General features: G+C 38.9%; 1 protein-coding gene across 1 annotated transcript in view; it reads right to left on the reverse strand.

Moving 5' to 3' along the window:
- Positions 1-13,555, reverse strand: part of WDFY3 (WD repeat and FYVE domain containing 3) — a gene marked incomplete at both ends in the record, with an annotated part of 112,920 nt that overhangs the window by 55,166 nt on the left and 44,199 nt on the right. The window contains 7 exons of the mRNA XM_080343105.1: positions 771-931; positions 3,793-4,024; positions 5,366-5,547; positions 6,320-6,538; positions 7,662-7,762; positions 10,446-10,677; positions 12,692-12,804. Coding sequence (XP_080199231.1) covers positions 771-931; positions 3,793-4,024; positions 5,366-5,547; positions 6,320-6,538; positions 7,662-7,762; positions 10,446-10,677; positions 12,692-12,804 — 1,240 coding nt within the window. The remainder of the gene's footprint in view (positions 1-770; positions 932-3,792; positions 4,025-5,365; positions 5,548-6,319; positions 6,539-7,661; positions 7,763-10,445; positions 10,678-12,691; positions 12,805-13,555) is intronic.

Here is a 13,555-nt window from a genome sequence, read left to right on the forward strand (position 1 = left end):
GCTCAAAGCCCCATCCAACCTGACCTCGAACACTCAGAGGGATGGGGCACCACTTCATCTCAGCAACCTCTTCCAGTGTGTCACCACCCTCATCGTAAAAAGTTTCATCTTTATGTTCACTCTAAGTCTGCTCTCTTTCAGTTTAAAACTGTTGCCCCTTGCCCTGTCACTACAGGCCCTGATAAGGAGTCTCCCTCTTTCTTATAAGCCCCTTGTATATTTTGAAAGGCTGCAAAAAGGTCTCCCCAGAGCCCTCTCTTCTCCAGGCTGAACAACCCTGGCTCTCTCAGCCTGTCCTCACAGATGGTCCTTTGTACCAATGATTCCTGAATTTTAACATATTTTGAAGAAAAATGTAAACGGATATTCTGGTTTCCAAATCTGAATCACAGTCAGAGGACTAAGCTATCAGCTTTGTTCATCTGCAGATGAAGAAATATTGTTCAATAATAAAATCTTAACTGCCTTTCAATAAGATAACACTTGTCATCCACATTAAAAAGCCAAAATACCTCCAAAAGTTTCTAAGATACCAAGCTACTAGTAATTTCAAGAATGTGAATAAAATCTAGGAGTATGATCTCCCTCTATTTGATTTGATTTGATTTCATTTAATTTTATTTCATTTTTAAACTAGGGAGTAATTAGGGGCAACTTTTCTGACCAAGTACATTATTGTTCCTGGTTGCACTGAGCAAACTGCCTTGAAAGAAGTTAAAAGAAAGGAACAAACAAGCAGTACATATTAACCAAGTAACTTCGCAACATACCTGTTTGGCAATGGCTTTACTATCCAACTTGTTGTAAACTTTCCTTATTTTTGCCACTGTAAATGAAGAAACGGAGAGCGCATAGAGACCAAAAGAAACCTTCTCTTCTGGTACCAAAGATACTGGAGATGGGTTGATTCCTTCAGACTTTGAATCTTTGCCTTAAAGACAAAATAAAAGTTCATTTCAGTAATACCATTGTTTTTCTTTTCCCTTTTAAGAGTAAAATCTTAAGCAAATTATATTGCAGAATAGGTATAGAAGAAACATTTTACAAATAGCCAAGACGCGATATTGTATTTGCATACTTGCTTGCTGCATCCAAGAGTAGTTCGATAGCATGCGAGTCGTGGAATAAATCTGCTATTGAAAATAAAAAGGCAATACACAGGAAACATTTCCTTTCAAGAAGGTCTACTACATTAACCCATAATGGCAACTGGCAGTCTGTGGCTTGGTCAAGCAAGACAAGATGTGGTGCTTCCTCATCTGAAATTTTGGAAGGTAACATTACCCCTGTTCTCAATTTGTGTACAGCCAAAGGGCTGTTCACTTCCTTTCCCATCTGAAGAAAAACAAATTAATCAAATAAGAGAGATGTGTTTGGTCCATCTGCATCTTTGCCGGTGACAAAAGCCTTTTTACTATTGTTTGCTAGGAAACCTGCCTTAGAGAACAGTAAAAGAAATGCAAGACTGAATAAAGAGCAAAAGGCCCAGACATCGAAGACAATATACAATCATATCTTTAATATTTTGTATCCACTGTTCCAAAAGCGGATACTTCCAGTGAGACACTGCAAACATGACAACTGACAACTATTCACAAAGCTCAGACGAAGCGTGCAAAAATCAGCACCTGAAAACTTAAGGAGATTCACCTCTGCATCATCATTCCAGGTCAAAAGGTACTTGCAACTCTAGCAAAATACATTAATGAAATTTAAAAAGCATGAAGGCTCCTCACCTAACGGCAAAACAAATGAGAAGCTAGATGGCTACATAATTTGTTGAATCAGGGTCAAGTCCCTGTCAAGTCTCACTTAAGAGCTTCAGAAATCCTGGTTTCTCCATAAATTCAATTCTCAATTGGATCCTCATCACTGGATGCCCTGAGAACATTCTTCCATTTCGGCGAACAGGCTAAGGAATTCCTTCTCTTGAACTAATAACTGCTCTCTGAGGGGTCTTTCCAATGGTCTAAAGAGTAACAGGTTTTTCATTTTGTTTAAACACAGGATAAATTCTCAGAAGATGGCAATCTTGCTCACTGAAAACAGGGACAAAACTTAGGAAAGAAGCATTGTATAGGCAAGCAGCAGGTCAGATGTGATTTCCCTACAAAGGACAACAGCAGAAGACTGCAAGGGTTCTTCCCTTCTCCAGAATTCCCACAAATAATCATTACACAAGCATCTTGGATAGAGAGGCCAAGATAAAAGGGTAAGGCACAGAGCTTCATATTGCACACCCTATCAAATTCCTTAGGGTTTGGCACAGTGCATATGACACAAACAGAAACTTAGCCCCAAATAGAAAAACGTCCTTTTCTCTGGAGCAGACAACTCCTGAAATACAACAAACCGAGCAAAACTTGGGCAGGAGAAATACACTGCCACACTGAGAAAGTCAACATGTTAAGAAATGCAGAATTCTTCCAAGTTACTGTGGGCTTCCTGGTGAACATGGCCTTTGCATTACGGCAGAAAGACTTTTAATTCTTGGAAGTGAATGAACAAATTCACATTCACGGAATTTGCTTCAGCTAATTCAGTACTTAAAGCTTGCACTGCACAAGTCAAAATGCCTTCCAGGGGGAATTACAATTGACTAGCAGATAACTAAAGCCAGAGCTGCTTGCCAGGTTTGTTAGCTGTCAAAAAGCAAGTACATGACACAGATTTTATACATGACAAAACTCAACCCCCTGAAGTTTTACGCTCAAGATGCGTAAGGCAAACTACCTTCTTTTTCATTACACTTCATTCTTTCACAGCCTGAATATCACTTACATTTTGGGGGGAGGATCTGTCACCACTGTAGGGGAAAACTTTCATTAAGAAAAGTCTCTGTGCACTCCCTGTACATACTTTTGATTTCCTACCACTCCCATCACTCACTGTCTCCTTCCCTGGAAATGGTGACAGTTTCTCTCCAGAAGAGCTGGAGAGCGTTATGGTCCTCATGCGGAAAGACAATGCAAGGACAAGATGATGTGATATGTTCTCCATTTTTATTTATGTTTCACTGAAAAGCCCTGGACAGACAGGTAAAGCAATGATGTTAGTGAGGCAGTTCTCTAACTGCAGGGAAAGACAGGGAGCTCTATGGAATAGGAAAATCTCGCTAGTGACAGCTCACCTTACCAGAGCTAACGAAGAATCTGTTGTCTGCACAGCTAAAAGCAGGGCTACAAACACACATTTCTAATAAGGTTATTCGCATCTTTTTGTGTTGCACTCCCTCAATTTCAAACAAAAACACTTAAAACATGTAATAGACTTGCCCAGATTTGTTTGCAACATGCTTAAAGACTATCTGCTGCACCACAGTCCCTCCCAGTTTGACTTTTTTTCTCAGCTGACCTATTTAGACCTCACAAACAATGACATTTCAAGACAGCTGCGTTTAAAGTACAGCATACATTGCAGGTCTGTTACTGAATGCTATCACTAGAAACTGACAAGTCAAAATGCCTTTCCAGTTTCACTTTCTACAGGCAAATAAAATATATAGCACAAATAACAACAGCCTGAAGCATTTCTAATTGGTTTAAAAGCAGAGTGAGGAATACAAGTACTTCTACCATATCTCAGTATGAGAACTACCAGAAGCACATTAAAACAGTAATTTGGATTTCTATGATCTTCTTCAATAGTACCTACTAATCTTCTTCCTATGAACAATTAGCTTTTCCTCTCTGCTACCGCATATTCTCTTTCCTCACCTCTTCTCCCAACACACACACAAAAGATCGAACTACACCCCGCCAAGTCACTTGCTGTCATTTGAATTGTACTCACATGGCACGTATACTGCTTGAAAGCTTCCGACGTAATTTGGTCCCAGCTCATAAATGGTGCTAACGCCTGGGGCAGGCAAAACTTCCTCCAGAAAATGTGTCGGGCCCAGACGCCATACTAATGACGAGAGCTGGCGCTGTGCAGGCGGCGTGCCGATATAGGCATAGACGGTGCTGACGACAGGTGGGTTGGCAGAACCAGACCCACTGGGACTGCTATGGATATAGTGAAGCTGTAAGGGAGAAAAAAAACATGGAGAAGTTATTGCGAGAGCATGGGTATCATGAAAAGAAAACAGACAGGTAAGAGATTTGGGAAAATTATCTGCAAACTGGGGGGACCGACCAAATGACTTACACGTCACACACAGTATTCTGATACCATACAGCAAAAGTTAGTGAAGAACATTAACCAGACTGTAAACGCAAAGATCAGAAGTTAAATAGCTTTCAAAAGATGAAGGTGTGTATGGAAACACAGGATGAGAATGTGTATGTTCTGTGTTTAAAAATATTAAAGAACAAGATGCATCTTGATTGTAAGTATGTGGTGCTTTATGTTGGTCATTATTTTTTGCAGAAGCAGTAAGACTATCTCATAACCTTGTGTTGTTCTCCTTCAGCCAGTGAAAACATGCCTTTGGTAGTTATACATTTTTGAGCTAAAGTGTGAATGTGATGAACACAATTTGAGAAGATTTTCATATAGCAGTAAAACAAATACGCAGGTAAGATGCTGTCCCTTTATAACGGCAGTAACAATCTCATATACATTTTTACCTATCTTGTAAAAATTCTGTTACAAGCTATTGAATGTAGTCATGTACAGCCAGAGAGATGGCTAGATACATGCTTGTGCATTACAGCTATTAGCATAACAAGTAAAGTTCCTATAGTCCTCTTTCTGCAAAAGGAATACTGAAAGGCAAACTTTGAAAGTAAAAAAAATTATTTTACCCATGGCAGTACAGTTATACTAGCTAATCTGCACCCCACACCAGTATAAGCTTACTCCCTTAAGGTCCACATCTGCCAGATGCCAAATACTCTTTGGTTATTAGTTACAGGTCAGAAATACTTTGTGCTGTGGGCAGGTCCACAGTGCACTTCACTGCTCTCTGCTTTTGGCCTCCCAGTTTCTTCCACCTAACAACAAAATATTGACCTTTACAATTAAATGTGTTTCGTCTACAATCAACTAATAACAGCCCTGGACATCTCAGTGCTTATCACTGCCAAGGGGATGCAATTTCTGGGGTGGCAAGAGTGCTGGAAAAGGAACAAGATGGATAAACTGGCAAAGCTGTCTTACTCTGTAACCTCCCTATTATTCAAAATTAGATCTGCTACATGGTCCTGGGATAAGTTGTCTTCAGCTTTTTACCATCCTTCTAATTAATCTATTCAGCAGTGTAGCCATGCCACACTTGCCTCACAGTCAGTGCAACATGTCCACTTCACTTTAAGACTTCAATATTTTTTTAGATATTACTTATTTATATGCATATATATATGTGCAGATAGAGAGAAATCACTCCAACCAGTAAAAATGAGGATTTAAAGACCTATTTTACCTTAACAGTATTAACGAGCTGTCCATCAAGGTAGAGCGCAGCTGTGCTGTTCTTTAGCATGCCTTTACTCATGACCAGAACAAGGTGATGCCACTGGCCTTCCACAATGAGGTCACCACAGCGGAAACGGGCACAACAAGGAAGAATTTCATAAAATGACGATTCCTCACTGAAGTCATCAACTAAAGGGAAAGTGCCAGTTAGTGAGCACCAGTAGAAATGTTACTCGCCCGTTTTAAGCTTCTTATGACATTAGACTTCATCCAAAACCATCTATAGCCATACATTAAAGTCAAAACTTTAGAAAGCATGTAGTTAACAATGTAAATGCAAATGCACCAGCCTCACCAGCTTTACTTAGGTATTTACTGCACCTCCTGTAATTCCCCTGATCACAGATACCGAATGTAGCTACAAACTCTTTCTGAAAACTGAAGACAGCGTTAGAACACCAAGTGAATGAATGATTGCATTCAAATAGCCCTTCAGCATTGGGACTGTCCAGATTGAAAAAGCCTTCACAACCTGCTAGGTTACTATTTCCAAGCTTTTTCAAAGCAAAGATAGTTAACATTTGCACCTCACAAGACAATGTCTAAAATGAACAAAACAAGATAAATAAAACGCAAACACCTTCCAAAAACAATTATGTTATCCCTTCTTCAAAGCTATAATACTTGGGGTTTTAGGAAAAAAAACAAACAAACAAACACCAAAACCCAAAAGTTTATATACAGATATCAAATCATCTTCAGAAATTATAAAATCTCCTTAATTTCTGTGTGAATGTTTATATTTAAAATTTTTCCGTTGTCAAAACCCATCTGGAACTGGTGAAGCTGCAACAAAAGTACCATTATGCACAGTGCTCCTAGACATGAGATTCAAAATAAACCTGCTGTCACATCCCCATAATATCATCAGGATTAGCTGACAACACAACACAACTCTTACCATAATTTTGAAGCAATTCTTCTTTAGTTGAAACAATCAGTGACCGGTCTTTTGCTGAGAAGACAATGGCAAGGCATACATAATGCTGCTCCGAGGAGTTTGCACGCCGCACTACAGTAAGAAGTCTCACAGGATGGTTATTAGGAGGCGTACTAAAATGTTCAATACAAAACCAAGTTGAGTAGCTTAAACCAGATGGTGGTGGGAAAAATCTTTCACCTAAAAACAAAACCAAAAGTTCATTATATAGTTGGAGTAGCTAGGATTTTGGATACCTACGTGTTCCTGATCCTTTTTTCGTATGAGCTAAGTCCCCAACTGATACCAGCTGAGCTGTGCTTTCTCAAACTTTCCCTTTGTGGACTTCAATGATATTTCTTTTATTTCTGACTTAGCCTTGGAGGAAAATCCATACAAAGGCTAGCTCAGAGAGGTTTGTTTCAAAATGAAGGAAAGCATGAATTGTACACTATTCACTCATATTCTGAAACAAAAAATCAACTCTGAAGCTGTGCTTGTTAAGAACAGCCCAGTTTCAGCTCCCTAGACAAAAAAAGTAGAAATGGATCAGGCCCTCAGAAACCACTAATATCATGATGAGATAGTTCTTCCGTAGTGTGACTCGTTGAAGATCTACCATATACACCTGAGTTGCACTCCATCAAAGATCTCTCTACTGCATACACCTGATTTCATTTCCTCTCCTGGGGTGCCCCCACATAAAAACAGAGTTCAAAGACTTCAAGTACTGTCTAACATTAATTCTGTCTAACTGCAGTAAACCTTTAACTTAGTTTTTTGATTTAACACCTTTTTTAACTAAGTGATCATGTCCAATTAACCCTGCAGCTCACCAGGTTCCTGTAGGCTGAACAGCATACAGTGAACATGTGTAAGGGATAGTAAACCATTTAAATAGGAATTTTTGTGATGATGTGCGTAACTACACCTGTAATGAAGTCCACCAAGAATTCAGCAGAACAAAGCCACAAGTACAGAATTATATTTCATCCCACGTTTCCTATGCTCTGGCCACCTCACACTACTACCTCAAATTGTTCTTAATGTATCCAGGTTCGTTATTCACACACTCCTCTTGATTACAGTTTAACCTTCTGTGGAAAGCCTTGACTTTTAAAGCAACCACACATTTGTATTTTATATCACTTTTCATTGACTTCGTGGCAAAACACAACAGGAACACATACAAAGACAGAAAAAGTTCTCAATTATGAGTGTGCAACGTCTAACACGGTACTATCATTTAATGGCTGACAAAGAAATATAAGAGAACTAACCATCAGATCAAAACCACTGATAACAGTCACACTCAAGCACTTACCAGTTCCAATTCCACTGACAACTGCACCGTCAATAAGTCCTGTTGTAACAGCGTTATTTGTAGGTGCATTATGGGGAGCCAAACTTGGCAAGAAGAGGCAGCTGTTAAACAGAAGACACACTAGAGTAACACACTAGAGTTTATGCAAGTCAATAAAACCAGAGCTCAACATAAACAAAATGTAGCCTAGGAAAATATACCATAGGCACATCATCACTCTCCGTGACTGTACATATTAATGAAAAATAGAAATGAATTCTCAAGATTTCTCCTTGTGAGGCTAAGTATCTCCAGTGCAAAGATTTGACAGTGTATGTCTCTGTTGCAAAGGCACAGAGACAGGCCCATGTGGCTCCGGAGCACAAGACAATCCTTGGGGAGCAACGATAACTCACTGCACCCTTTGAGATGATGTTCTGGACTCTCAAAGACACTGGATTAACTAAATATTCAAAGGATCTGGTAATTGCATACTATGGTGGTGTTATTTTAAGGATGTACACTCCTATAATGATGTCATATTTCACCAAATTAGCTACGTTTGGTCCTTATAAGAGCCAGCAATGTTGTGTACACAAGGGCAACAGATATAAGGAGTACCTCCCTTACGTAGTGAAAGATTTCAAGAGCCCAGACTATTTCAGTGACCACCCTACCCAAGGTGGAGTGAATCTCCACAGGAGCTCAGCTTCCAGTTTGCATAGATTGTCCTACTGAAGGCAAAACGACAGCTCTTCTGTTCACTGAAGAATAATGATTTTGTTGAGATTTACACTTGAGCAGGCTCGTTTAAGTATACAGCACCTGAGTTGCCTGACAGAACTAGAAGTTATTTTGTTCTTATGTAAACTATAGTTTGAAAGCATCAGCAGTCCATGGTTCTGGTCACTATGATCTTCCTTGTGGTTAAGATTCTCACTATATACTTCTTCCTCCCTCTTGAAAATATTGTTTTCTGGGCAAATCCCGTGTGGTCAATGGTGTTACAAGCATGTTCATTCTATGCAGATAACTTGAAAGAGTCTGCCAACTGACTGTTAACTCTGAGTTCATGAAACACCGTGCCACTTTAAAATAGACCAAAAAGCTTCTAGATTTTTTAATTGATTATGGCAGCCTTCTTAGATGACTTGTTGAAATTACAAGAAGTCACAGCTGCATTACATGAATTAATTTGGCCACACCACCGGCACCTCCAAATCTCCTTGAGCAACCACAGTGACATTTTGCTAGCCTACTTCAAGTCCTCATTAGGTCCAAAACGTTTTCTTTTGTCTTATGAAGGATGTAGAACAGAGATTTGACCAGCAATTGTTATCAAAGAAGTCTGTCCCTGACGACATTGGATGTGAAGGCCAGATGCAAAATGGGCACTGCATCCTTGCTTAGTAAAGCTGAAAAGAAAAGTGCAGAGCTGTAGAGCTCCCATATCTCCAGGCTGGACTGTGCTCTCAGACCAGTCACCCCAAATAAACTGGGACGCAAACATGAAGATGCAAGTGATTCTGTCAAAGGCCACATCAGAACAGAAACAGACTTAAAAACCACAGGAATATAAATACTAGGTCTGGAAAGAAAAAGTCAAGATGAGCAATTCTGTCAAGTGGAGCTGTTTCTGGTTTTATGAAATTGTGGTACAGCCCTGGACAACAAATCACTTCTACCTCTTCTCATATATTTTTTTTTTTTAAAGAAGAGCACAAAATAAAAATTAACAGCTACCCATTTCATGAAAATTTGTCAGGCTTTTTCGGACTTCAGAGCAGTTGTCCTTTTCTGGGGTTCGTGTCACTAAAAACCTTTTAATAAGTCTTTTAGTCAAGATTTTTAAGCTTCTAATGAGGCTTCTGGGAAAATCTGAACAACTACTTATTATTCAAGCTGCCATTCACAGTTGTCTGACTTGTGTGTACATCACAACACTGCCCTCTCTGACGTACTGGTTTTCAGCCTATTTGCAAACACCTGCCTATGGACCAGTCCCCAGGGCAGTTAAAGAATACCTGTTCCTTTACCATTGGCCTGAATATTTACAGCAATTTTTGATACATTTTCCCCTTTACACAGGACAAAATGAATGCTTCATGATTTTTCTATTCCATTTTTATAACTGAAAAGATGTAACATTTTCCTTAAACAGATGCTGGGAATGGTGTCATTTTTGAGTCTTCTGAACAGGCAAGTCAAATGATATTACATGATCCTCATGAAGAACATCACTTAGCAGGTGTTTAATTAGAGAGAAAAACACAGTAAATGCAGGTGATACTGGGTGCTAAAAAGACAAAATGAGTTAAGCATTATATTCAGGCTACAGTTTCAGTTAATAACCAGCTTTTTCTAGTTATCTGGACTCAACATTGCTTCCTTCTCTGCTTTGCCTGTCTTTCCTATTAGCCCACTTCCTCATTTCCAAGTTCTTCAGCAAATTAAGCAGGCTGCAGAGCACGTGGACCACCCAAATGTTGCACACAACCCTAGTAACTAATGAGTTTCTGTAAGGATATGTTTGCGTTCCTTCATTTTAAAAGGCACATGAAATCCAGAACTGAGAGGGTGCTGTCAACATTCAGATGCATACTGACTTCTATGTTCCCATGTGGCAAGCAAGCATTGGTTTCAAGTCATTAATGACTGAGTGGAAATTTATGTGGCTCGAAGTATTTATTTTTTTTCTTTAAAGAAATAATTTGTTTCTGGTTTGCAAACAGTCTCTTTATTTGAAAAACGAAAGAAAAAATTGCACTGTGCCCCATGCTATCTGAGAGCACTGTAGGACCTTACCCGAACCCTTCGAGAGATGTGTCAAACTCAATGAACGCTGGTGTAACCGATGATCCATGAAGCCTGATATCATGTGGGGTTGTCATGGAGACCAAGCACTTTACTCTCGTCAGGGGTACTGTGCTCCCTTCTGCTGGCTTGAGCAGGCTCTTGCTTATCCGATAGTGGCTGTCTTCATGCGAGCCGAAGACGCTGTCAGAACTCAGACCTTCCGTTGAGGTAACCATGCTATCTACAGTAAAAACCAAGAAGCAACACAGCATTGGAGGCATTTTCAGGCTATTTATTTGGACTTTTCAAGTACTGCTTCCAGCACAGCAGCTGAATTGTGAGTCATCAACAACTAGTTCAGCCTCTCAGTTAGAATATTATGGGTTGGAAAGTATTGGTCTTATCATAAAAAGGTTCAACTCGGACAGAAAGATGAATATCTTGTGCAAGACACTATAGAAAGGGTGTGGAAAAGCTAAACAACCTGAGCCAAGAGGCCACCCAATTACCAAACATCAGGAAAGAGTCTCATTGGCAGAGGCTCAATTTCAGGCACATTCCTGCAACCTGACTTAACAGGCAGGAAAAACTCTGCTTCATGTTCTTCCGATACTGTAACGCTGAATTAAAAGTCTCAGAGCTCTCAATGAGTAGAAAGACTCAGTAAGCTTAGCTTTGGAAGTTTAACATGATCACTTGCAGTATTCAGGAAGCCAGGTTTGCCTTACCTTTCCTACGTTAAAAACCTTTCAGATTCACCTTTTCACTGTTTTCATCATTTACCTTCCCCCATAATTATACTCTATTAAAAATAAATAAGTAAGCAAGCAAGCACTGGCCAAGAGATAAGTTGAATCTCTCCTTTCTAAATGTACTGAATTTGATCACATAACATAAAGTCAGTTATTAAATTACTACTTCAAGGATAAAAGATTAAGCATGAGAGTTGTGTAGACAGTGGGAGGAAGGGATTTAATGCTTGTAATTCGGTATCATCCAGGATACTTTCTAGCTCCTTTCAAATAATTCAAACATTTCAACTAAGATATTTTTAACTATGTTTTACAATTGGTCATATGACTGAGCTGACACCTAGAAATAAGATTCATCAATAGTCTCTTTCTTTTACCATTTACTGAGACTCTCCTATACCACATGAACAGCTATTCCCAGGCTTTACAACTCGTGGTTAAAAACAGGAAAGAGCGTGTGTGGAAGAGAAGTTCGCATCAGCTGGAGGAATCAGACAGTTATTTCACACAAACGTATAATGAAAATTTCCACTGCGTCTGCATATGTATCTATAATCTAGGAATATCTGGTGGATATCTTATCAAAATACATTGTGAATATGTTCCCTCAGCATTAATTCCAGGACTGAAACTGAGTTCTTGTCTGCCCTCCACCTCTTTTTATTTTTTTTTTTTTTAGATTTATTTTTTTAAAGCTGATGTAAGTCCATCCTTTTTCTTGGAAATTTTTAAGTTACTATGCATTCATAATTACACACATTCTTACCACATACTACTAAAGACCTCGATTTTAATATACTAGAAAAGTAAACATATTGAAATGAGCAATGAGTAAGACCATTGTAAATATTTATCATGAAAAACCAATGAATGGTTAAAAAAGGGACTGCGGAACTTTAAATAATAAAGACTGGGTGTTTCAACTCAAGATTCTACCTGTTTTTAAGAGAAACAATTACTAGATTGAGATTCTGTCACATTAGGTAAGTTATGCTTTTTTTTCCTTTCCATTACTAGTGATGCTAATGATGACCCAGGTTTCTGAGTCCAGCTGAAATAAATGGAATAATGCTTTAGTGTAGGAATTTCAGTTATTTTAACAGACACCTTACTGAACCCATGAAAGACATTACATAGATGTAATGACATATGATGTGCACATGAAAGTATCTGAAAAAAAAATTTTCCTTTTACTGTTAAACAGCGACAAACTCAGGATCTTCTCAAGACTTAAAAGCAAACTACTGTAACTTTTAATAGTCACTGTTTACAAAATACAAAAGTATAGTTACCTCACTGGATATATATTAAATACAAGCACTACATTCCCTCTGCCTTTACAACTTTTTTCCAGTCAAACTGCCTTGATGATTTCACGTTCACACAAAGCAGGTGCGAACTTAGGTTTCTCTGGATTCTTATCTACAAATTTTACATAAGTATGCAACCGGGGGATGTCAGTGTACCATTCCTTATGCAAGTTTCTAGCATTTCAGCACCTACTTCTCATTTCCGGTTCAAAACTCAGTGAGCTGGGTTTGTGCACTCGGTACTGTTTCAACAGCTTTTTGTCCCAAGCTCCGCAGTTCAAAGGATTTCCCAAGCGTAAAAATTCCCTAAGAAAGAGAACAAAAACTTACAAATCATTTTGTCTATTTATTTGCCTAGAACTGCTCCAAATCTAATATAGCTTTTTAAAAAGACAGTGATTACTTGTAATAAATATAATTTCTAGCTAAGAAAATAAATACAATAACGCATAATTACAAGAAACACATTTGATTCATGTGAAACTGTTTAAGTTTTGAACACGTGCCCTCAGAAAGTGCATATTACTTCAACATCTCTATCTATAGAAAACTATAGTATCTCTATCTACAGGCTATCAGTATCTATGCTTAGGTAAGCTTGACCTCTGAAGACCATCTAATCCAACCCCTCTGTCATGGGCTGGGACATCTTTCACTACAGCAGGTTGCTCAAAATCTTGTCCAGTCTGACCTCAAACACCTCCAGGGCTGGGGCACCCACAGCTTTTCTAAGCAACCTCTTCCAGTATCTCACCACCCTCACTGTAAAAAGTTTCAAGCTTGGTCTTCTAGTGCAAGATGTACAAACCCACTTGCGTTAATATGCAGAAGGATCAGCTTTTTAAAGCTATGCATCCCCAGATTTTTCCAGATGCCTATCACATTCCTGCATTTCCTTCACACAAACTAAAGCTCTAAATAAAACTGCTGGCATGAACCTTTTCCAATCTGAGGTATTTGAAATTGCATAGAAACATCAAGGAATCTATCCTCTTCTATGGCAGTGTTGCTTCTGAAACCATCGTGTGTCCTCTTTCTGAGGACCTAGCCAGGAAGG

Source organism: Nesoenas mayeri (genome assembly GCF_963082525.1).
Source record: "Nesoenas mayeri genome assembly, chromosome: 4".
Taxonomy (NCBI): Eukaryota; Metazoa; Chordata; class Aves; order Columbiformes; family Columbidae; genus Nesoenas; species Nesoenas mayeri.